Below are 25,519 nucleotides of genomic sequence, written 5' to 3'. Positions count from 1 at the left end.
ATTAATGGATAGTGCCCAGTCCTTACAATAATGTTCTAGCAAGGACGGACTTTGTTGTAGCCTCTGTTCTGCTGGTGACAAGATTACTATAAGCCATAGGCATATAAAATACACTTTATTTCTTTGTCTTCTAGGGTGATGTAGATTGTTTTAATATGGTAGCCAGTTAATTTATATAAATAATGAGTAAAGTTGGACTAATATTGCGACCTTGTCTTACCCCTTTGTCCTGACTAAAGAATTGTGTGTCAGCCAGAAGAGGACCGGCCACCCCTCATAGCCTGGTTCCTCTCTAGGTTTCTTCCTAGGTTTTGGCCTTTCTAGGGAGTTTTTCCTAGCCACCGTGCTTCTACACCTGCATTGCTTGCTGTTTGGGGTTTTAGGGTGGGTTTCTGTACAGCACTTTGAGATATCAGCTGATGTACGAAGGGCTATATAAATACATCCGATTTGATTTGTGTTCACTTAGGAAGGCCTGAATTCTGGCATTCATTATTCTACTAAAAACTTTTCCTGAGTTACTACGAACATAGATGCCTCTGTCTGTCTCTCGCTCTCCTCTAGAGACATCTTTCTTCCTTCTTTTATTCAGTTAGTTTCACCCGCTCTCTGTTCATTACACTTTCCCTGGCGCTCACTCATTGCCTCTCTACTTTTCTTTCCCTCTCGCCGTGGCACTGTGTGCTCTGTCGGTCTGTTGTGTTGCCCTCTCAGTACTGCCTGCACCACACCTTGGAACATCATCATTTTCAGGATCACAGCTGCCAAAGGTGTGTGTGTGTGTTAAGAGTTTGAGAGGAAGAGGGTGTGTTTGTATTGAAATAGGGGGAGAATCCATGTTAGTATATTTAATACCAGCGTGGTGTTGTCATAATGTTCAGAGGACAGCCTGTTCCATATCTCCATAACAACAACATTCTGGGAGGTTGTGTGTGTCATCATGGCGCCAGCAGGTGACCTCCAGACCTGGGTGGTGCGTACGCACGCCACGGGAGAGTCTCGATAACACAACATATTATCAACGGGAAGTGTTTCCTGCCGCCAGGAGCACATCACAGCTCCACTTTCTGTCAGGACAAAGGTCATCGCCAGGGCAGCCAGAGGTCAACTCTGTTGTGTTGCTGTGAGAGCGGATGCAGTGTGAGGTTTCTTTTCTCTTTCTTCCTTGTGAGGATTGCGAAACGCGAGATGGTGAGGTTAGGGTTTACTACTTATTGATCAAGCATAAAAATAGTGTTAGTAGACAAGCTCTTCTGTCTCTCTCTCTGTGTAGGGCTGTCTAATCCTAAGTGATGAGCTGAACCATGCCTCTCTGGTCCTGGGAGCCAGGCTGTCTGGGTCCACCATCCGTGTCTTCAAACACAACAGTAAGTCCGCCCCCCCCCCGCAATCCCCTATCCCTTTCCCCCCTGCAACACTGGGTCCGTCCCCTATCGCTGTCCCCACTGCAAAACCGTGTCCGTCCTCTATCGCTGTCCCCACAGCAATATCGGGTTCGACCCTTATCTTTATCCCCTCCATACTTTGTTCATGTTCAACCAAAATGGTGGGGCTTATACATCCCTTATATCTGTCCCACATGCTACAATGGGTCTGTCCTTTATCTCTGTCCCCCCCCTGTTTCTACAGTGTACAGATCACCACCCTAAGGCTCTATAGCTAGTCCATGAGGGGCATACACTACTTAGAAAAGTTTTGGAACAACTGCACTGGTCTAAACCTTTTAGTCCCAGCAGTGGTGTGTGTGTGTGTGTGTGTGTGTGTGTGTGTGTGTGTGTGTGTGTGTGTAGAAGTTTGGCAGTACATCAGCAGTTTTTCACTTATGTCAGTCACTGACACACTCAATTAGTATGTCAGCTAATCATTTTTAGATTGGTAAATTAGTCTAGCCTGCTATATAAACTTGTAGTAATCATGGCCGAATACCGACCGGATATGCAGGGCAGGTAGGTGCCTAGTGTCCCTGACCTTCAAGTGGCCCCCATTGTTTTAGCTTTAGAACTGCAAAGATTTATCTCCATCCCATGGCAAAATGGGTAGAATTGCAGAAAATGGGAACAACTGGCGTTGTTAGCATCCCTGCCTTTCATTTCATATGGATTGATTTGAGACTGGTTCAGCCAGCAACCAGACAAATCTCGCTCAGGCCCCCCAAAAGGCTAAGGCTGGCCATTGTCTCCTGACAGATGTTCATGGTGATTGTTCTGCTGTGGAAACTGTGTAACTGTGTGCTCCTGGTGTGTCTTGTCAGACATGCAAAGTCTGGAGAAGATGTTGAGAGACGCCATAGTCCACGGCCAGCCCAGAACACACAGGCCGTGGAAGAAGATCCTCATACTGGTGGAGGGTATATACAGGTAGTCTTTTACATGCTATTTCAACTTTACTTCTGACGGTACAGCTCTATGTGAGCTTAAGTCAATCTGTTTACATTTTTATAGAAGTACAGACTCAGAGCTTCAAAATGGTTTATCATACACTGTAGTTGGATAAACATGGAAAGCTATACTGCTTTGAAAGTTGATAAACTTGAAAGATTTTGCTGTTATTTGTTTACGACTATTCAGCATCTTTCACACACTCTTAAGCTTTAGTCCCACCCATCTCCTTTAAAAATTCTGATGTACAGTGGCTTGCGAAAGTATTCACACCCCTTGACTTTTTTCCTATTTTATTGCCTTACAACCTGGAATTAAAATAGATTTTTGGGGGGTTTGTATCATTTGATTTACACAACACGCCTAACATTTTGAAGATGCAAAATATTTTTTATTGTGACACAAACTAGAAATAAGACTACAAAACGGACCAAAAAACGAACTTGTGCGTGTGTAACTATTCACCCCCCCAAAGTCGATACTTTATCGAGCCACTTTTGCAGCAATTACAGCTGCAAGTCTCTTGGTGTATGTCTATAAGCTTGGCACATCTAGCCACTGGGATTTTTGCCCATTCTTCAAGGCAAATCTTCTCTAGCTCCTTCAAGTTGTATTGGTTCCACTGGTGTACAGAAATCTTTAAGTCATACCACAGATTCTCAATTGGATGGAGGTCTGGGCTTTGACTAGGCCATTCCAAGACATTGAAATGTTTCCCCTTAAACCACTCAAGTGTTGCTTTAGCAGTATGCTTAGGGTTATTGTCCTGCTGGAAGATGAACCTCCGTCCCAGTCTCAAATCTCTGGAAGATTGAAACAGGTTTCCCTCAAGACTTTCCCTGTATTTAGCGCCATCCATCATTCCTTAAATTCTGACCAGTTTCCCCGTCCCTGCTGATGGAAAAACATCCCCACAGCATGATGCTGCCACCACCATGCTTCACTGTGGGGATGGTGTTCTCTGGGTGATGAGAGGTATTGGGTTTGTGCCAGACATAGCGTTTTCGTTGATGGACAAAAGCTCAATTTTAGTCTCATCTGACCAGAGTACCTTCTTCCATATGTTTGGGGGGTTTCCCACATGCCTTTTAGCAAACACCAAACTTATTTTCTTATTTTTTTCTTGAAGCAATGTTTTTTTTCTGTCCACTCTTCTGTAAAGCCCAACTCTGTGGAGTGTATGGCTTAAAGTGGTCATATGGACAGATACTCCAATCTCCACTGTGGAGCTTTGCAGCTCATTCGGGGTTGTCTTTGGTCTCTTTGTTGCCTCTCTGATTAATTCCCACCTTGCCTGGTCCGTGAGTTTTGGTGGGCGGCCCTCTCTTGCCAGGTTTGTTATGGTGCCATATTCTTTCAATTTTTTAATAATGGATTTAATGGTGTTCCGTGGGATGTTTAAAGTTTCAGATATTTTTTTATAACCCAACCCTGATCTGTATTCTCTACAACTTTGTCCCTGACCTGTTTGGAGAGCTCCTTGGTCTTCATGGTGCCGCTTGCTTGGTGGTGCCGCTTACTTGGTGGTGCCGCTTGCTCAGTGGTGTTGCAAACTCTGGGGCCTTTCAGAACAGGTGTGTATATATATACACTGAGATCATGTGACAGATCATGTGACACTTAGCACACAGGTGGACTTTATTTAACTCATTATGTGACTTCTGAAGGTAATTGGTTGCACCAGATCTTATTTAGGGGCTTCATAACAAAGGGGGTGAATACATGTGCACGCACCACTTTTTCGTTTTTATTTAAAACAAATTTTTAAACAAGTTATTTCTTTTCACTTCACCAACTTCGACTATTTTATGTGACCATTACATGAAATCCCCCAAAAAATCAATTTAAAATACAGGTTGTAATGCAACAAAATAGGAAAATCACCAAGGGGGATGATATAGTATTCATACGAGTCAGCATGGCATTGTCCTCCAAAAAGCAGTCTCTACTTAAACTTTCCCCTTCTGTGCTTTGCTGCTAGCAACAGATACATTCAGGGCAGCAATGTTGTTGAGAGCTGTGGCAACACTTTTGCTGCTACACATAGCTAGCTATATCTTTCCAAATATCTGCAGTAGCAAAGATGATCTATATACTGACCAGTGAAGCCCCCATTCTGTGATAGATGGAAGCCTGTGACGTGACACACCAATCAGGACTCATCTCTCGGCATGTACAGCCCCACCATTATCTCAGCCAATCATGGCAGTCCAGGAAGGATCCTGTCTCTCTCCCTAGCTGTCTCCTAGGCTGAACTAGGCTCGTAACTAAAAATGTTTACAGATCACATACGAGTTTGTTATTAAGGCACATGAAAGTTTACATGTTCAAGAAGGCCTGCTGGCAGCAGAACATTATACATATACTTCAGAGGCAGCAGCTTAGACTGCTAGACCACCCCAGGCTACATGCTGTTTAAACTTTATACTGTAAAGAAGGAATCGACAGGAACTCCCAACACTGGTGCTCTCTCTCTCATTAGTCAAATGTACACTATGTGATGTGATGGCTGAAAATGTCCCCTGAAGTGAAGATGGGATACTTCCTCCATCTTTTGTCCCTCTTGTCACCCCCACCCACCCACCTTCCTACCCCTCTCTTTCTGTCCCCAGTATGGAAGGCAGTATAGTACGTCTACCTGAAGTCATAGCTCTGAAGAAGCGCTACAGGGCCTATCTGTACCTGGACGAGGCCCACAGTATTGGGGCTCTGGGGCCAGGGGGCCGAGGTGTGGTCGACTACTTTGGTCTGGACCCCCGAGACGTGGACGTCATGATGGGGACGTTCACCAAGAGCTTTGGTGCCGCTGGGGGCTACATCGGAGGCAGGAAGGTGAGGAGGATAACGTTGTTGTAATGGACAAGTTCACTTTTTTTTTAAAACCAAATCTGTATTTTGTATGTAAATGGCATGTTATAGAAGTTATAGATGTCCTGACACTTTTGTTGCGATTTCACCTGGATTTGAAAAGCGTACCCCGCCAGCGATAGACTTCCTCATGCTCATTCAGCTGTTGCAGGGGCACAGATAAAACATGAACCAACGGCTCCAAAAACACCCAAATACATCCTTTTCAAAACGGCAACGCTCTCAGGATAGTGATGCAGGTCTTTTGATGTTGTACACATGAAATTGTCTCATTCTGAACTTTTTCTGCAATGTTATGTTCCATTTTGTGCCACTCGTGTTATTGCCCGTGCATGCGCACAAGGAAAAGTATAGCTTGAGTCGCACGCGTTTAGAATCGCACAACGTCCTTTACTGTTACTAAAACGTTTCAATCACGTTACAAATAAACCTTTCAGATCCTGTAAATGTACCATATCAATATAAAAACATGACATATTAACAACACAGCAACATTTGAGAGAGGAGGGTGAAGAGCAACGGCGCACAATGTAGATATCTACTTTTATGCCAAGTGTGAAATCAGAAATGTATACTTTTAGTGTTGCAAATATACTAACCTCAGAATCGACAATAACATTCTATTCTGTTCTATTTTAGGAGTTGTTGGAGTACCTGCGCTCCCACTCTCACAGTGCGGTGTACGCCGCGTCCATGTCACCTCCTGTCGTGGAGCAGATCATCGCTTCTATGAAGTGCATTATGGGAGAGGACGGGACGACGCTTGGTGAGTCCGACACGTAGAAACGCAGTGGGTAGAGTGAAAAGCTGCTATTTCCCCCACACACACTGATGCAATGAAATGCCATTTTGAAGACATTGCACTGAGCTGTAAAAGGTGTTAGAGGATGTTTTTGCTCTGTGGTTGGTACTGAGGTGTTTTCTGTTGACCCATACCATGCTTCACCACAAGGGGGCGGCAGAAGCTTGTTTAAGACGAGCATGGCAGAATGCTCTCAACAGACAAACTTAGTTTCTGGACAGACACAGAGTAGGGTTCTGATTTACTGACTGTGTGTGAGGTAATCAGTGTTCTATATTGGTGGAAACGTACTGTACTTGCTATACCCAAGCTTGGGTAAACACTGACTATATAGTAGGCTATTTATCAGGTTTTAACTACAGTACCATCAAATCAAGTGTATTGGTCGTGTACACAGATTTGCAGGTTATCGCAGGTGCAGCGAAATGCTTGTGTTTCTAGCTCCAACAGTGCAGTAATACCAAGCAATAATATATTTAAAAATACACACACAATCCAGAAAATATCAATAGTAATAAGGAAATTAGTAAATATCAGAATGATGTCAGGGACCGGAATATATGTGTGTGTGTGTGTGTGTGTGTCTCAAACGTTTCGGGTAGCCTTCCACCACCTTCCCACAATAAGTTGGATGAATTTGGCCAATTCATACACTTAGGTTGGAGTCATTAAAACTCATTTTTTAACCACTCCACAAATTTCTTGTTCACAAACTATAGTTTTGGCAAGTCTGTTAGGACATCTACTTTTGTGCATGACACAAGTAATTTTTCCAACAGTTGTACAGACATATTATATCTGTACAGACAGATTATTTCACTTATAATTCACTGTATCACAATTCCCGTGGGTCAGAAGTTTATATACACTAAGTTGACTGTGCCTTTAAACAACTTGGAAAATTCCAGAAAATGATGTCATGGCTTTAGAAGCTTCTGATAGGCTAATTGACATAATTTGAGTCAATTTGAGGTGTACCTGTGGATGTATTTCAAGGCCTAACTTCAGACTCAGTGCGTCTTTGCTTGACATCATTGGAAAATCCAAACACATCAGCCAAGACCTCAGAAAGAAATTGTAGACCTCCACAAGTCTGGTTCATCCTTGGGAGCAATTTCCAAACACCTGAAGGTACCACCTTCATCTGTACAAACAATAGTACGCAAGTATAAACACCATGGGACTACGCAGCCGTCATACCACTCAGGAAGGAGACGCGTTCTGTCTCCTAGAGATGAACGTACTTTGGTGTGAAAAGTGCAAATCAATCCCAGAACAACAGCAAAGGACCTTCTGAAGATGCTGGAGGAAACGGGTACAAAAGTGTCTATATCCACAGTAAAATGAGTCCTATGTCGATATAACCTGAAAGGCCGCTCAGCAAGGAAGAAGCCTCTTTTTCAAAACCTCCATAAAAAAGCCAGACTACGGTTTGCAACTGTACATGGGGATGAAGATCGTACTTTTTGGAGAAATGTTTTCTGGTCTGATGATACAAAAATGTAACTGTTTGACCATAATGATCATCTTTATGTTTGGAGGAAAAGGGGGGAGGCTTGCAAGCCGAAGAACACCATCCCAACCGTGAAGCATGGGGGTGGCAGCATCATGTTGTGGGGGTGCTTTGCTGCAGGAGGGACTGGTGCACTTCACAAAATAGATGGCATCGTGGGGATGGAAAATGATGTGGATATATTGAAGCAACATCAATCAGGAAGTTAAAGCTTGGTCACAAAAGGGTCTTCCAAATGGACATTGACCCCAAGCATACTTCCAAAGTTGTGGCAAAATGGCTTAAGGACAACAAAATCAAGTTATTTGAGTGGCCATCACAAAGCCCTGACCTCAATCCTACAGAAATTTGTGGGCAGAACTGAAAAAGTGTGTGTGACAAATCTGACAAATCTGACAAGGCCTAAAAAATTTACCTTATTGTGGGAAGCTTGTGGAAGGCTACCCAAAACGTTTGACCCAAGTTAAACGGTTTTAAGGCAATGCTACCAAATACTAATTGAGTATTTCTGACTCACTGGGAATGTGATGAAAGAAATAGAAGCTGAAAACAATAATTCTCTCTACTGTTATTCTGACATGTCACATTCTTAAAATAAAGTGGTGATCCTAACTGACCTAAGGATAATTTTTACTTGATTAAATGTCAGGAATTGGGACAAACTGAGTTTAAATGTATTTGGCTAAGGTATATGTAAACTTCAGACTTCAACTGTGTGTGTGTGTGTGTGTGTGTGTGTGTGTGTGTGTGTGTGTGTGTGTGTGTGTGTGTGTGTGTGTGTGTGTGTGTGTGTGTGTGTGTGTGTGTGTGTGTGTGTGTGTGTACACTCACATTACTACTGTCCCCCACCCACTCAGCAACGATGGTTGTTAATGCCGTTTTAGTTTCTCTGCTCTGTGCCTCCTCCATGTTCTTAATTGTCAGTAGTTCCTGGGACTTCATGTCCCACTTCTCATTAACGTGATGGGTCGTTGCAGTGATGTATGACAGTGTGTTCATTGACGTCCAACAATCTGTTCAAATGTTATTGGTCACATACACAGAATTATCAGAAGTTCTTGCGGGTGTAGTGAAATGCATGTGTTCCTAGCTCCAACAGTGCAGTAATATCTAACAATGCACAACAATACACAAATCTAAAAAGTAAAAGAATGGAATTTAGAAATATATAAATATTAGGTTCTTGTTGTTCGAGAGCTGGCGCTTTTGTAGGCCTACTTGCAGAGTAATCATTGCACAATTTCTCCATCAGTTTTTCGACATGGCATCTTGTTGTCTGGTTCTAGACATGCCAACAGGGCAACATTGAAGCCGACATCTTCTACCGTTGACAATGGCTGCAAATCAACTGCAATCATTTCTGTAATCAGCGCTGTGATTTTCTCACCCCCCCGTCCCTTATCGCACTGCTGCCAGGAACGGGTTGGGTCTCACGGTGCCTCCCTTTTCAGCATTGCACCTGTGCTGCCACTGTAGCTCAATTCCACCTTGCAGAGTTTGCATTTCACAACCTCCTCATTTAACTTCTCTAAGTAATTGCCATACAGGACTTCACTGCTGTCTCTACCCTATCTCACTCTGTCTCACTCGCTGGCATTTTTATATATATATATTTTTTACTGTTAACGAGGATGACGTGCAGAGCGCTTTATATCCGGGGCAAATCATTTGAAAGATGCAGATCTACTAACGTTCAGCATGGTTGCGTTAGGCATTTGTTTAAAGTTTATTTTACGCTTGATGATGATGATGATGATTGGGGCCTGTTAGTGGTAGTTTTGTGATAATTGCACTGTTTTTCAGTTAGGGATTTCTTTCTAAACTTTGTCGATCCCAATTTTGTTTAAACGTCACACCCCTAATGTATATAAATATAATGCAGTGTATAGACAGTATGGACAGTAAATGAATAGAAAAGGGTGTTTACAGCAGTAGTTATATAGGATGAGCCATAACTAGTCTAGATTACAGTATATACGTATAAAGTGGGTGAAACGGTATGTAAACATAAGTAACTAGTGACTAGTGTTCAATGACTCTACATAGGGCAGCAGTCTCTTTGGTGCAGGGTAGTGTACCTGGTGGTAGCCAGCTAGAACAGTGACTAAGGTTCACGGCAGGGTACTGGGCAGAGGCTGGATAGTGGTGACTGTTTGATAATGGCCTGGAGATAAACTCTTTCTCAGTCTCTCGGTCCCAGCTTTTATGCAACTGTAGTGTCTCCACCTTCTAAATGTTAGCGGGGTGAACAGGCTGTGGCTCCGGTGGCTGAGGTTCTTAATGATTTTCTTGGCCTTCCTGTGGCACAGGGTGCTGTAGATGTCCTAGAGGACAGGCAGTGTGCCCCCGATGATGTGTTGGACTGATTGCACCACGGTCTGGAAAGCCCTGTGGTTGCAGATGGTGCAATTGCATCCCGACAGGATGCTCTCAATAGTGCATCTGGAGAAATGAGGGCCACACCGGATTTCTTCAGCCTCCTTGAGGTTGTTGTGCATTCTTCACCATGCTGCCTGTGTGAAGGGACCATTTCAGGTTGTCAGTGATGTGCACGCCAAGGAACTTGAAGCTTTTGACCCTCTCCACTACGGCCCTGTCGATGTGGATGATGGTGTGCTCCGCCAGGGCTCTCACCTCCTCCCTGTAGGCTGTCTCATCGTTGTTGGTACTCAGCCTTCAACTGTTGTCGTCAGCAAACTTGCTTATAGAGTTGGAGGCGTGAAAAGGGGGGAGGGGGCTGAGCACGCACCTCCTCTGGGGCCCCCATGTTGAGGATCAGCATGGCGGAGTTGTTGTTGCCTGTCTTCACCACTTGGGGTTGGCCCTTCAGGAAGTCCAGGTGCCAGTTGCAAAGGGAAGGGTCCAGTTCCATGCCTTGAGCTTTGTGATGAGCTTGGAGGGCACTATGGTATTGAAGGCTGAGCTGTAGTTGATGAACAGCATTCTTACCTAGGTACAGTGCATTCGGAAAGTATTCAGACCCCTTTACTTTTCCCACATTTTGTTAAGGTAGTTTTTATTCTAAAATGGATTCAATAAAAAAATCTCAATCTACACACACTACCCCGTAATGACAAAGCGAAAACAGGTTTTTAGAAATGTTTGCAAATTTATAAAACAAAATTAAGTATTCAGACCCTTTGCTATGAGACTCGAAATGTAGCTCAGGGGCATCCTATTTCTATTGATCATCCTCGAGATGTTTCTACATCTTGATTGGAGTCCACCTGTGGTAAATTCAATTGATTTGGAAAGGCACACACCTGTCTATATAAGGTCCCACAGTTGACACTGCAAAAACCAAGCCATGAGGTTAAAATAATTGTCCGTAGAGCTCCGAGACAGGATTGTGTCGAGGCACAGATCTGCGGAAGGGTACATAAACATTAATACAGCATTGAAGGTCCCCAAGAACACAGTGGCCTCCGTCATTCTTATTGGAAGAAGTTTGGAACCACCAAGACCCTTCCTAGAGCTGGCTGCCCGTCCAAACTGAGCAATCGGGGGAGAAGGGCTTGGTCAGGGAGGTGACCAAGAACCTTCCAGAAAAACAAACAGAAGCTACTCCTCAGTAAAAGGCACATGACAGCCCGCTTGGAGTTTGCCAAAAGGCACCTAAAGGCCTCAGACCATGAGAAACAAGATTTTCTGGTCTGATAAAACCAAGATTGAATGATATGGTGTGAATGCCAAGCGTCATGTCTGGAGGAAATCTGGCACCATCCCTACGGTGAATCATGGTGGTGGCAGCATCATGCTGTGGTTTTCAACGGCAGGGACTGGTAGACTAGTCAGGATAGAGGGAAACATGAACAGAAAAAAGTACAGAGCACTCAGACTGGGGCGAAGGTTCACCTTCCAACAGGACAACGACCTTAAGCACACAGCCAACACAACGCAGGAGTGGTTTCGGGACAAGTCTCTGAATGTCCTTGAGTGGCCCAGACTTTAACCCGATCGAATTGTATGTAATGTATGTATGTATGTATGTATACTGCTCAAACAAATAAAGGGAACACTTAAACAACACAATATAACTCCAAGTCAATCACACTTCTGTGAAATCCAACTGTCCACTTAGGAAGCAACACGGATTGACAATACATTTCACATGCTGTTGTGCAAATGGAATAGACAACAGGTGGAAATCATAGGCAAATAGCAAGACACCCCCAATAAAGGAGTGGTTCTGCAGGTGGTGACCACAGACACTTCAGTTCCTATGCTTCCTGGCTGATGTTTTGGTCACTTTTGAATGCTGGCGGTGCTTTCACTCTAGTGGTAGCATGAGATGGAGTCTACAACCCACACAAGTGGCTCAGGTAGTGCAGCTCATCCAGAATGGCACATCAATGCGAGCTGTGGCAAGAAGGTTTGCTGTGTCTGTCAGCGTAGTGTCCAGAGCATGGAGGCGCTACCAGGAGACAGGCCAATACATCAGGAGACGTGGAGGAGGCCGTAGGAGGGCAACAACCCAGCAGCAGGACCGCTACCTCCGCCTTTGTGCAAGGAGGAGCAGGAGGACCACAAAACGCCCTGCAAAATGACCTCCAGCAGGCCACAAATGTGCATGTGTCTGCTCAAACGGTCAGAAACAGACTCCATGAGGGTGGTATATGATGGCCCGACGTCCACAGGTGGAGGTTGTGCTTACAGCCCAACCTTACAGTTTGGCATTTGCCAGAGAACACCAAGATTGGCAAATTCGCCACTGGCATTTCTTCACAGATGAAAGCAGGTTCACACTGAGCACGTGACAGACGTGACAGAGTCTGGAGACGCCGTGGAGAACGTTCTGCTGCCTGCAACATCCTCCAGCATGACTGGTTTGACGGTGGGTCAGTCATGGTGTGGGGTGGAATTTCTTTGGGGGGCCGCACATCCCTCCATGTGCTCGCCAGAGGTAGCCTGAATGCCATTAGATACCGAGATGAGATCCTCAGACCCCTTGTGAGACCATATGCTGGTGCGGTTGGCCCTGGGTTCCTCCTAATGCAAGACAATGCTAGACCTCATGTGGCTGGAGTGTGTAGGAGTTGGCGGATGCTTTAGTCCAGGTCTGGGAGGAGATCCCTCAGGAAACCATCCGCCACCTCATCAGGAGCATGTCCAGGCGTTGTAGGGAGGTCATACAGGCACGTGGAGGCCACACACACTACTGAGCCTCATTTTGACTTGTTTTAAGGACATTACATCAAAGTTTGATCAGCCTGTAGTGTGGTTTTCCACTTTCATTTTGAGTATTTTGAGACTCCAAATCCAGACCTCAATGTGTTGATAAATTTGATTTTCATTGATGATTTTTGTGTGATTTGGTTGTCAGCACATTCAAGTATGTAAAGAAAAAAGTATTTAATAAGAATATTTCATTAATTCAGATCTAGGATGTGTTATTTTACTGTTCCCTTTATTTTTTTGAGCAGTGTATGTATGTGTGTATATATATATATATATATATATATATATATATATCACACACACACACACACACACACACACACACACACACACTGCTCAAAAAAACTTTCAGCTTTGAAAAACATTTCACATGCTGTCAGAAGTCACCGTTTACTCTTTTGGAATATATATATATATATATACAGTGCCTTGCGAAAGTATTCGGCCCCCTTGAACTTTGCGACCTTTTGCCACATTTCAGGCTTCAAACATAAAGATATAAAACTGTATTTTTTTGTGAAGAATCAACAACAAGTGGGACACAATCATGAAGTGGAACGACATTTATTGGATATTTCAAACTTTTTTAACAAATCAAAAACTGAAAAATTGGGCGTGCAAAATTATTCAGCCCCTTTACTTTCAGTGCAGCAAACTCTCTCCAGAAGTTCAGTGAGGATCTCTGAATGATCCAATGTTGACCTAAATGACTAATGATGATACATACAATCCACCTGTGTGTAATCAAGTCTCCGTATAAATGCACCTGCACTGTGATAGTATCAGAGGTCCGTTAAAAGCGCAGAGAGCATCATGAAGAACAAGGAACACACCAGGCAGGTCCGAGATACTGTTGTGAAGTTTAAAGCCGGATTTGGATACAAAAAGATTTCCCAAGCTTTAAACATCCCAAGGAGCACTGTGCAAGCAATAATATTGAAATGGAAGGAGTATCAGACCACTGCAAATCTACCAAGACCTGGCCGTCCCTCTAAACTTTCAGCTCATACAAGGAGAAGACTGATCAGAGATGCAGCCAAGAGGCCCATGATCACTCTGGATGAAATGCAGAGATCTACAGCTGAGGTGGGAGACTCTGTCCATAGGACAACAATCAGTCGTATATTGCACAAATCTGGCCTTTATGGAAGAGTGGCAAGAAGAAAGCCATTTCTTAAAGATATCCATAAAAAGTGTTGTTTAAAGTTTGCAATCGGAAATCGGTATTTTTGGGTGCCGATTTCCGATTTATAAAAAAAATGTTTTATTTTTATTTATTTAACTAGGCAAGTCAGTTAAGAACCCATACTTATTTTCAATGACTGCCTAGGAACTGTGGGTTTACTGCCTTGTGCAGGGGCAGAACGACAGATTTTCACCTTGTCAGCTCAGGGGTTCCAATCTTGCAACCGCACAGTTAACTAGTCCAACGCTCTAACCATTGCACTCCACGAGGAGCCTGCCTGTTACGCGAACGCAGTAGAAGCCAAGGTAAATTGCTAGCTAGCATTAAGCTTATCTTATAAAAAAACAATCAATCATAATCACTAGTTATAATTACTAAATCAGTTTAGCAGGCAATATTAACCAGGTGAAATTGTGTCATTTCTCTTGCGTTCATTGCACTCAGAGTCAGGGTATATGCAACAGTTTGGGCTGCCTGGCTCATTGCGAACTAATTTGCCAGACTTTTACGTAATTATGACATACATTCAAGGTTGTGCAATGTAACAAGAATATTTTAAAAATACCGAACGGTTCCGTATTTCACTAAAATAATAAACGTTTTGTTTTCGAAATGATAGTTTCCGGATTTGATCATATTAATGACCAAAGGCTCGTATTTCTATGTGTTATTATGTAACGATGCTTCGAGTGTGGCTGTTGTCGATGTGTTCCTGGTTCAAGCCCAGGTAGGGGCGAGGAGGGGGACGGAAGCTATACTGTTACACTGGCAATACTATAGTGCCTATAAGAACATCCAATAGTCAAAGGTATATGAAATACAAATGGTATAGAGAGAAATAGTCCTATAAATACTATATTAACTACAACCTAAAACCTCTTACCTTGGAATATTAAAGTCTCATGTTAAATAAAAGGAACCACCAACTTTCATATGTTCTCATCTTCTGAGTAAGGAACTTAAATGTTAGCTTTATTACATGGCACACATTTCTATATGGCACATATTACTTTATTCTCCAACACTTTGGTTTTGCATTATTTAAACTAAATTGAACATGTTTCATTATTAATTTTTTGGCTAAATTGATTTTATTGATGTTTTATTTTATGTTAAAATAAGTGTTAATTCAGTATTGTTGTACTTGTCATTATTACAAATAAAAAATATGGTCCTTTGGTCCTCCTCCAATAATCGGTATCAGCGTTGAAAAATCATAATCGGTCGACCTCTAATACAGTACCAGTCAAAAGTTTGGACACGCCTACTAATTCCAGTTTTTTATTTTTTTAATATTTTTTTATTTTCTACATTGTAGAATAATAGTGAAGACATCAACACTATGAAATGACACATGGAATAATTTAGTTACCAAAAAAGTGTTAAACAAATTAAAATATATTTGAGATTTTTCAAAGTAGCCACCCTTTGCCTTGATGACAGCTTTGCACACTCTTGGCATTTTCTCAACCAGCTTCATGAGGTAGTCACCTGGAATTATTTTTATTTATTTTATTTAACCTTTTATTTAACCAGGAAGGGCTCATTGAGATTAAAATTACTTTTTCAAGAGCGCCCTGGCCAAGATAGGCAGCACCAAGTCATTACAAAAAAATTACAGACAGACAACATGAAAAACTACAAGTAATCTAGTAAAAACCATTGAATTCACAAGTATAAAACAGCAAATTAAAAACATTGACAGGTCAGGGAATCAGCCTCAAAATCCTTTGTCAGTAATTTAAAAGTTCTTCCAGTGTAAAAGTATTTTGGAAGGTGTTCCAAGACGATGGCGCAGATTACATAAAAGCCCTTTTACAAAATTCAGTTTGAACATTTGGAACAGTTAGCAGGATAAAGTCCAGCGAACGAAGAGAGTACCCACCACATTTCTGAACAATAAAAATGCCCAAATAAAAAGGTAGTAAACCCAAAATGGCTTTGTAAATAAAAGTATATCCCGTGACTGAGCCTACGAGTGACTAGAGAAGGCCAGCCAACCCTGGTATACAAAGTGCAGTGATGCATAAGGGTTTTGCTGTTATATAAATAAATAAATAAATAAATCTCTGTGCGCCATGGTAAAGGGTGTCAATTGATCTCAAACACTGAGCGGAAGCATTCATATATAAAATATCCCCATAGTCTAGAAAAGTCATAATGTAGCTGACACTAGCCTCCTTCTGGCTTCAAAAGAAAAACAGGCCTTATTCCTAAAATAAAATCCAATTTTCAGCTTCAAGTTGTTGAATATGCAATTTAAAAGAGGCTGTCATCAACTAAAATTCCAAGATATTTATGAGGTTACAACCTCAAGCTCCTTGCCCTGACAGGTAGTAATAGGTGAAAGGTTTTATTTCTTGCATTAGAAAACACCGTTAGTTTAGTTTTGTCAGTATTGAGGATAAGCTTCAATTGACACAAGGTATGTTGAACAGTATAAAAAGCAGTTTGCATGTTCTGGAAAGCTTTTTTAAGAGACGAGACACAACAGTAAATAACAGAATCATCAGCATAAAAATTAAGTTAAGTTAAATTAAGTTAAATTAAGTTAAAAATTAAGTTGTGCATTTTGGATATTTTTGTCTAAATCATTTATATAAATAGTGAATAAGAGAGGACCAAGTACAGAGCCTTGGGGCACACCATTCAAGACAGACAATTTAACAGACATAAGCCCATCAAATTGAGTGCACTGAGTTCTATCAGAGAGATAGTTAGCAAACCATGCAACTGCATGCTCCGAAAGACCTACACTCGACAATCTCTGCCTTAGTATAGCATGATCAACTGTATCAAAAGCCTTAGAGAGATCAATAAAAAGTGAGACACAGTGCTGTTTTTTGTCAATGGCTTCAGTGATATCATTTAAAACCTTCATGGCTGCTGTAATTGTGCTATGCTTCTTCCTGAAGCCCGATTTGGTACATTGATAAAATAGAGTTAGTAAATGAACTCTGCATTTCAATTAACAGCTGTGCCTTGTTAAAAGTGAATTTGTGGAATTTCTTTCCTCCTTAATGCTTTTGAGCCAATCAGCTGTGTTGTGACAAGGTGGGCTTTATATATCGACGATAGTCCTATTTGGTAAAAGTCCATGTTATGGCAAGAACAGCTCACATAAGCAAAGAGAAATGACAGCCAATCATTACTTTAAGACATGAAGGTCAGTCAATCCGGAAATTTTCAATAACTTTTAAATATTCTTCAAGTGCAGTCTCAAAAACCATCAAGCTCTCATGAGGACCGCCACAGGAAAGGAAGGCCCAGAATTACCTCTGCTGCAGAGGATAAGTTCATTAGAGTTACCAGCCTCAGAAATCGGCAGTTAACTGCACCTCAGATTGCATCCCAAATAATTGCTTCACAAATTTCAAGTAACAGGAGTGAATCTGGCCTTCATGATTGATGCAAAGAAACCACTACTGAAGGACACGAGAGACTTGCTTGGGCCAAGAAACACGAGCAATGGATATTAGACCGGTGGAAATCTGTCCTTTGGTCTGATGAGTCCAAATTAGAGGTTTTTGGTTTCAACCGCTGTGTCTTTGTGAGATGCAAAGTAGGTGAACGGATGATTTCTGTATGTGTGATTCCCACCGTGAAGCATGGAGGAGGAGGTGTGATGGTGTTGAGGTGCTTTGCTGGTGACACTGTCAATGATTTACTTAAAATTCAAGCCACACTTAACCCACATGGCTACCACAGCACTCTGCAGCGATACGCCATCCCATCTGGTTTGGGCTTTTGTTTTTCAACAGGACAATGACCCAACACACCTCCTGGCTGTGTAAGGGCTATTTGACCAAGAAGAAGAGTGAGGGAGTGCTGCATCAGATGACCTGGCCTCCACAATCACCCAACCTCAACCCAATTGAGATGGTTTGGGATGAGTTGGACCGCAGATTGCAGGAAAAGCAGCCAACAAGTGCTCAGCAAGTGCTCAGCATATGTGGGAACTCCTTTGAGACTGTTGGTAAAGCATTCAAGGTGAAGCTGGTTGAGAGAATGCCAAGAGTATGCAAAGCTGTAATCAAGTCCATGTGTGGCTACTTTGAAGAATCTCAAATATAAAATGTATTTTGATTAACACACATGATTCCATATGTGTTATTTCATAGTTTTGATGTCTTCACTATTATTCTACAATGTATAAATAGTACAAATAAAGGAAACACTTGAATGAGTAGGTGTCCAAACTTTTGACTGTGTGTGTGTGTGTGTGTGTGTGTGTGTGTGTACAATTATTTATTTTTAAGGGTAAGCTTAAAATAGGCATGGTCCGATTTGATTCCACAATCTAAGTTTAGCTTTTTTTAATATTCCAGAAAATCTATAGTTATTTCTGGTTGCTTATCAAAGGCATCTGGCTTTGTAGTATATAACCCTCTGCAGTACTGACCATGGCTACAGACACACACCCACACACTCACTTGCTTACTTTATTCCTGTCACTGTCCCTGCTTAGTGTTGCATAATTTTAATTTAAACATATTGTGGATAAACAACAGTCATCACATACTTTTTCCACTCTCTGTACAATACATTCTGTATGGTCAACCCTAACCTTGAATCATCACTATTGTTTCACTTTCATGCTTTTGATGGAGGGAAAGAATGTCATGTGGGAGGTTTTTAATTTCTGCCCTCTTCTGTTTTTCACCACTCATTAAATAAGAGTGATGGCTTCCACAGATGCACAGAGTCTTTCCAGGTACAATATCTAACCCAGAACCCCAACCAACCCCTCCAATATGGCAACAATTACCCAGCAGGCCACACTGATAGGCCCTTTGGTGAGGCCCTCTCAACCAACTCTCTCACACACACACTTTTGTACACGTGCAAGAACAAGGGCATTTACGCACACTTTCATACACACACATGCCACTTAATCACGGCAGGACAACGACAACAAACAGTTGCTCTTGCCCTGTCTGCCCCAGGTGAAGTGTATGTGTGTGTGTGTGTGTGTGTGTGTGTGTGTGTGTCCGGGTTTCCGCTAGGAAAATGTGGAGCCGGACAACATGACAGGAAGATTTTAAATTTAGCGTCCATTTGAGATATGTAGTGGACCCATATGTATTGGGTGCATAACCCATTAGGGTGTCCACGGTGCTCAGAATGATAAAAAATATCACATTTAGATTATGGTAATACACCTGAACAGAACAGGCAACTCATGTAATGAAGAAGCCAATAAAACGTCATTTTCAAACATTTACAGAGAGGCAATTTGCGGAAAAAATACATTCTAAACAGAGCACCTGGGAAAGCGCCATTCTAAACAGAGCACCTGGGAAAGCGCCATTCTAAACAGAGCACCTGTGAAACCGCCATTCTAAACAGAGCACCTGGGAAACCGCCATTCTAAACAGAGCACCTGGGAAACCGCCATTCTAAACAGAGCACCTGGGAAACCGCCATTCTAAACAGAGCACCTGGGAAACCGCCATTCTAAACAGAGCACCTGATAACGGTTCCCTATGTGACAGATGGAAATACATTTGGATATATTTCTATAATTACTCCTGTTTATACAAAAATAAATAATATCATTCAAAATAAGTCCCCAGAAAGCATGTCTTCGCCACAGAGGACTCTTCTTATTCAAGAAAATTCTGTGGATTGTTTCAAATCACAAGCCGTCAGTGAAAAGCATCTAAAATATGTCTGAAGATCATGTGTCTTGAGTATAATTTCAAATGTTGAGAAATGAAGAAGGGGAGGGGTGTTTCGCAAAGGTATGCAATGCTTTCGGAAAGTATTCAAACCCCTTGACTTTTTCCACATTTTGTTATGTTATAGCATTTTGTTATGTTATTCTAAAATATACACACAATACCCCATAATGCCAAATCAATAATAGGTTTTAGACATTTTTGCAAATTTTATAAAAAATAAAATCAGAAATATTACATTTGCTTAAGTTTTCAGACCCTTTACTCGGTACTTTGTTGAAGCACCATTGACATTACAGATCAGGTCTTATTAGGTATGATGCTACAAGCTTGGCACACTTGTAATTGAGGAGTTTCTCCCATTCTTCTCTGCAGATCCTCTCAAGCTCTGTCAGGTTGGATGGGGAGTATCCCTGCACAGGTATTTTCAGGTCTCTCCAGAGATATTTGATTGGGTTCAAGTGGGGGCTCTGGCTGGGCAACTCAAGGACATACAGAAACTTGTCCCGAAGCCACTCCTGCGTTGTCTTGGCTGTGTGCTTAGGGTCGTTGTCTTGTTGGAAATTGAACCTTTGCCCCAGTCTTGAGGTCCTGAGTGCTCTGGAGCAGGTTTTCATCAAGGATCTCTATGTACTTTGGTCCGTTTCCCTCGATCCTGACTAGTCTCACAGTCCCTGCTGCTGAATAATATCCCCACAGTAGGGATAGTGCCAGGTTTCCTCCAGACTTGACGCTTGGCATTCAGGCCAAAGAATTCAATCTTGGTTTCATCAGACTAGAGAAACTTATTTCTCATGGTCTGAGAGTCTTTAGGTGCCTTTTGGCAAACTCCAAGAGGGCTGTCATGAGTCTTTTTACTGAAGAGTGGCTTTGTCTGGCCACTCTACCATAAAGGCCTGATTGGCAGAGTGCTTCAGAGACAGTTGGCTTTCTGGAAGGTTCTCCCATCTCCACAGAGGAACTCTGGAGCTCTGTCAGAGTGACCATCCGGTTCTTGGTCACCACCCTGACCAAGGCCCTTCTCCCCCGATTACTCAGTTTGGCTGGGCGGCCAGCTCTAGGAAGAGTCTTGGTTGTTCCAAACTTTTTCCATTTAAGAATGGAGGCCACTGTGTTGTTGGAAATCTTCAATGCTGCAGAAATGTTTTGGTACCCTTCCTCAGATCTGTGCCTTGACACAATCCTGTCTCGGAACTCTACAGACAATTCCTTCAACCTCATGGCTTGGTTTTTGCTCTGACATGCACTGTCAACTGTGGGACCTTATATAGACAGGCGTGTGCCTTTCCAAATCATGTTCAATCAATTGAATTTACTACAGGTGGACTCCAATCAAGTTGTAGAAACATCTCAAGGATGATCAATGGAAACAGGATGCACCTGTGGTCAATTTCAAGTCTCATAGCAAAGGGTCTGAATACCTATGTAAATAAGGTATTTCTGTTTTTTTTAATTGTTTATACATTTGCAAAAATGTCTAAACATCCGTATTGATTTAAAAAATACTCAATCCATTTTAGAATAAGGCTGAAACGTAACAAAATGTGGAGAAAGTCAAGTGGTCTGAATACTTTCCGAATGCACTGTAGACGAGTCTCTCTCCAGAATGGCTCAGCTGTCTCCTGCCAATTCTTGCGCATTCATTGTTTCCTTGTGTGAATTGTTTGCCCTTTGATTATTATTTTTTTTAATCAAATCCCCATTACGAATGTCACCAGTAGTAAATGTACCGTTAACCCCTGTCATTTGGTTACATTTAATTTATTTGAATGCATGTATTAATTACAGTCATTTACTGTTCTCATTCTCAGAGTGGAAACGTAGTTTGCAGAGTAACCATCTATGAAGTTTTGTAAATTTGTTCATTGTCTTTTGTTTGGAGTGCTCCATGTGAACATTGAGCATGGGTCTGGTTTCTCTGTCCTGATAATGCTGAAGGAGTGAGCCTGAGCGCGCATAGAAGTAAGCACCTAGCCTGCTGCTCAGAAATGTTGAAAGGTGTTTTTGTTTTTGTTTTTTTACATCCATTGTGAATGATAATATATTAAAACTATAGTTTCTCACAGTAAACTGTTGCACATATGAAAATCATAAATGGCACCCAAAACAGTAGAAATGGTGAGATAAATTGTAAGCTTACCCAAACTTTGAACTTACCCGCAGCCTATGAAGTCTTTTTAAAGTAATTGTCTCCACGTTTCCATGGTCAGATTTTGCCTATAGGCTACTTTGAACCAAGGTGAGGCATACCTCATGATATGAGGTAAAACATACAGGTTTCAAACAATTAAGTATATTTTCAAAATGCATACTGCCTGCAGCTCACGTTGTAAAGTGGTGGGTGACGCGCTGATAGCCTGTTGCCTGCACTTGAATGGGGAGGAACACTTCAATTACAAGTTGAGAAATAAACATGGTGGCTATTTTTTGTCGTTCACCAAAACAGTTCGTAACACGCGATTGCATTTAGAATCGTTGCTCATTGAATGAATGGTCTTCTTAACCAGGGAAAATGCAGAGTGCCAAATTCAAATAAATTACTATAAAAATCAAACTTTCATTAAATCACACATGTCCCATAAACATCACAAATGGTCCTTTTGTTCGGTTAATTCTGTCTATATATATCCAAAATTTCCATTTATTTGGCGCGTTTGATCCAGAAAAATACCGGTTCCAACTTGTGCAATGTGACTACAAAATAAAAGTTACCTGTAAACTTTGCCAAAACATTTCAAACTACTTTTGTAATTCAACTTTAGTTTTTTTTTTTACGTAAATAATCGATCAAATTGAAGACGGGATGATCTGTGTTCAATACAGGATGAAAACAAACTGTAGCTAGCTTTCTGGTCACTCCTCTATCTAACAGTAGACTACAAGTGACCCTCGTTCTGAACAGGGCAAGTTTTAGAAACTTCAGAGTGTTTTCTATCCAAATCTAATAATATGCATATCTTATCTTCTGGGGATGAGTAGCAGGCAGTTGAATTTGGGCATTTCATCCGGACGTGAAAATACTGCCCCGTCACCAAGAAGTTAAAGCACATGTTTTACTCCAGCTGCAACCAGCTGAGGAGCAGCAGGTGAAATCCCACTCAAATAGTCTGTATGCTGTGCACGTGTAGTTGTTAGATAAATAAGATGCATGACGACTAACAAAAATACAAAAACCAGGCCAATTTCATTTAAATTATGCAAAAGTTCCTATCGACCGATAAACATGACGGTCAAATGTATTTCCATCGACTGGTATTTCCATCAATTAATTAATTAACTTTTGCAGTGGGATTTATTTTATTATATTTTATATTTTATTATATTTTGTGTGTGTGTGTGTGTGTGTGTGTGTGTGTGTGTGTGTGTGTGTGTGTATGCGCATGCACATTCAAGCGTACGTTCAGTGACTGTTTCTGTAACATAGCCTTGCTCAAGGTTGTCCACATCTCACCACATCTGATCTGATACACATATACTCCTGCCAGACAAAGACATTGTTCCTGCAGGCAATCCTACCATTACTGCAGCCTCAGGAGGTTGACTACTGATCCTAGATCTGATACACATGTACTCCTGCTAGACAAAGACATTGTTCCTGCAGGCAATCCTACCATTACTGCAGCCTCAGGAGGTCGACTACTGATCCTAGATCCTTTCTCCTCCTTCTTTTCCACCCTTCATTCACTGTATATAGAGCGCTGCTCCAAATATGTCAAACAACTGTTGAAGGACACATTGGCATACCTGGCTCTTTTCCTCGCCTCTCACTTTGATTGACAGCAGATATGACCAAACTTGGCCTTCTTCCCTGCCTTTCCCTGTGTGTCAGAGCTAAGCTGTCCGTACCTGGCCCTCCTCCCCATCTCTCCCTTTGAGTGACAGCAGAGCTGTCCATACTTTGCTCTCCTCCCCGCCTTTCCCTTTGATTGACCACTGAACTGACCCATACCTTGAATCTGTCATTGACATCAGTGTATGTTGCGGAATTGTGATGTTGTGGCCACAGTGTTTAGCATAGTGGCGTGCTAATTGGCATTTTTAATGATCGCTGTGTGTGTGAACTGGGTCATGACTGGAAAAGCAATCAAATTGGGGGAGGGGTCAATGTGTGTGTGTGCATGCCTGCACGAGTGTGTGCATTTATATAATGGTCTGTGTGTGCGTGCGGGATGCACAATGTACTTTTTTTTTCTTCAGTTGGAGGTCGTATATAGGTGGCCGGATATCCTGTGGTTCCCCAGGGGGACCGACACCCTCTAAACTCCCATCAGGGTGGTCCTTCAATGGGCTAGAGGGGGGACGTTTGCCCCCTCCCCCTTGATGTCACCACAGATGCACTCTTAGAGCAGAATCTGAAATAGGGAGGTGTGCGTGTAACTTGACTTTTCACAGAAATGATCATGCTTTGATAAGTGTAGGATTTGCGTGACAATTAGTCTCACATGTATCTCAAGTTAGGATGTGGCAATGTTCGTTCACAGGGCATATGAATGGATGTCACAGATGACCACGTAGTCTCACCACCCGTGTGTCAGCCTCAACGTTCTCCTCTTCTCGTGCTCTGTGTTGTTTTTCAGACTGCATCTTGGCCTTTTAGAGGTGATGTTAAAACCATCCATGCTTGGTTCTCACTCAACCTTACAGTGTCCACAGATAAAACACTGAGAGGAAGTTCATGGGAAAACCATCAAAAGACCTTCACAACACGTCTCTCTCCTCTGTGCACCACAGATAATTAATCCTACACTATGTGGGAACGGGGCTTTTTTAAACACACACACACACCCACACACACATATGGTGTGATTTGGTTCTATTCATCCAGTGTAATTTATACAGCGTGCCTAGCCAGGCAGTAGTACAGTAGAGCTATAACCCCTGGAGTTACAGGCCTGTAAAGTGGCCTTTAAATGTGGTGTAAAAACACCCTCTCAGATCTATGGGCCAAACCCAGTCATTCTTCACGGATAGCCCAGGCCTTATCAGGACCACAGACCAGGGCAGTGTTCATTAGGACATGGTGTAGCAGAATAGTTTTAAACAGAAAAAAATCAACAACATGTGTTTCTTATTGTTCCAAAAGCTATGTATTTGTCGAACCTTCAGAATACCCTACAGTTGGACGCATCTGTGCCTTTCGGGTAGTTCATATTGTTGTAGGACCTGTTCACCAACGAAACCACTTTTATAATAGTGTTTTTGTATTGTCCGTGCTCCTGCCTTGATTGAAGCATTAGTTGTCTAACTTTTTAATGTGCCATTTCTGCTGGTCACGCAGGGCTCTCTTGCAAAAGAGGCAGTTGTCTCAATGGGACTCGCTGCCTAAATAAAGGTTAAATAGCCATGTGAAGCTACTGTGACCTACAAAACAAGTGGATATGATGTTACTGAAAGAGAGACATGCATCTGTGTTACTAGACCCTCATCAGTACAAGAAGCAGAGGTGGAGCCATCACTGCAAAGCACCAGCCAGCAAGCCTCACACCCAGATAGACTAATTATAATAATCTATTCAACTTCTACAGACAATACTATAAAGATGTATTGTATATCACTTGTGCAAAGCTGCTGTGATGGATCCAAGTTAGCTCCACAGGTGAATAAGATTTGAAGTGAAAAGGCAAGACGTGGTTGAGTTAATGTGTTATTATTCTTCGGAGTGGTTTACAAAGCCGTTGTCACAGGATGATTAGTAAACCGTAATCCTAAAAACATGTTGAAGGGATAAATATTATCTCTGGACCCCAGGAGAAAGTCTTTGGAACAATCCCTGTTTCCACTCAGGGAAAACTCCCATTCCCTGATATTTACGGTTTTCCCGGTGAGTTTGGGAAGTTGGGAGGTCTCCGTCACGCCTGGGAGCATGTGGGTCTCATCTGGAGTGACGGCCACGGCAGACAAGAAATGGGATGG

At 42.2% G+C, this 25,519-nt stretch overlaps 1 protein-coding gene across 2 annotated transcripts in view; it reads left to right on the top strand.

Moving 5' to 3' along the window:
* sptlc2a (serine palmitoyltransferase, long chain base subunit 2a) overlaps nucleotides 1-25,519 on the top strand; it is a 59,585-nt gene that overhangs the window by 23,083 nt on the left and 10,983 nt on the right. For both annotated transcript variants that reach the window (XR_016488676.1, XM_036954482.2), the window contains exons 6-9: nucleotides 1,274-1,367; nucleotides 2,252-2,357; nucleotides 4,991-5,210; nucleotides 5,886-6,012. Coding sequence is in view for 1 of the 2 variants with exons in the window: in XM_036954482.2 (XP_036810377.2) it covers nucleotides 1,274-1,367; nucleotides 2,252-2,357; nucleotides 4,991-5,210; nucleotides 5,886-6,012 (547 nt within the window). In the remaining variant the exon portion in view is untranslated. The remainder of the gene's footprint in view (nucleotides 1-1,273; nucleotides 1,368-2,251; nucleotides 2,358-4,990; nucleotides 5,211-5,885; nucleotides 6,013-25,519) is intronic.

This window comes from Oncorhynchus mykiss, chromosome 19 (genome assembly GCF_057628025.1).
Source record: "Oncorhynchus mykiss isolate SJ-2025 chromosome 19, ASM5762802v1, whole genome shotgun sequence".
Taxonomy (NCBI): domain Eukaryota; kingdom Metazoa; phylum Chordata; class Actinopteri; order Salmoniformes; family Salmonidae; genus Oncorhynchus; species Oncorhynchus mykiss.
The sequence above is the reverse complement of the archived record's forward strand: the minus strand, read 5'-3'. Positions and strand labels throughout refer to the sequence as shown.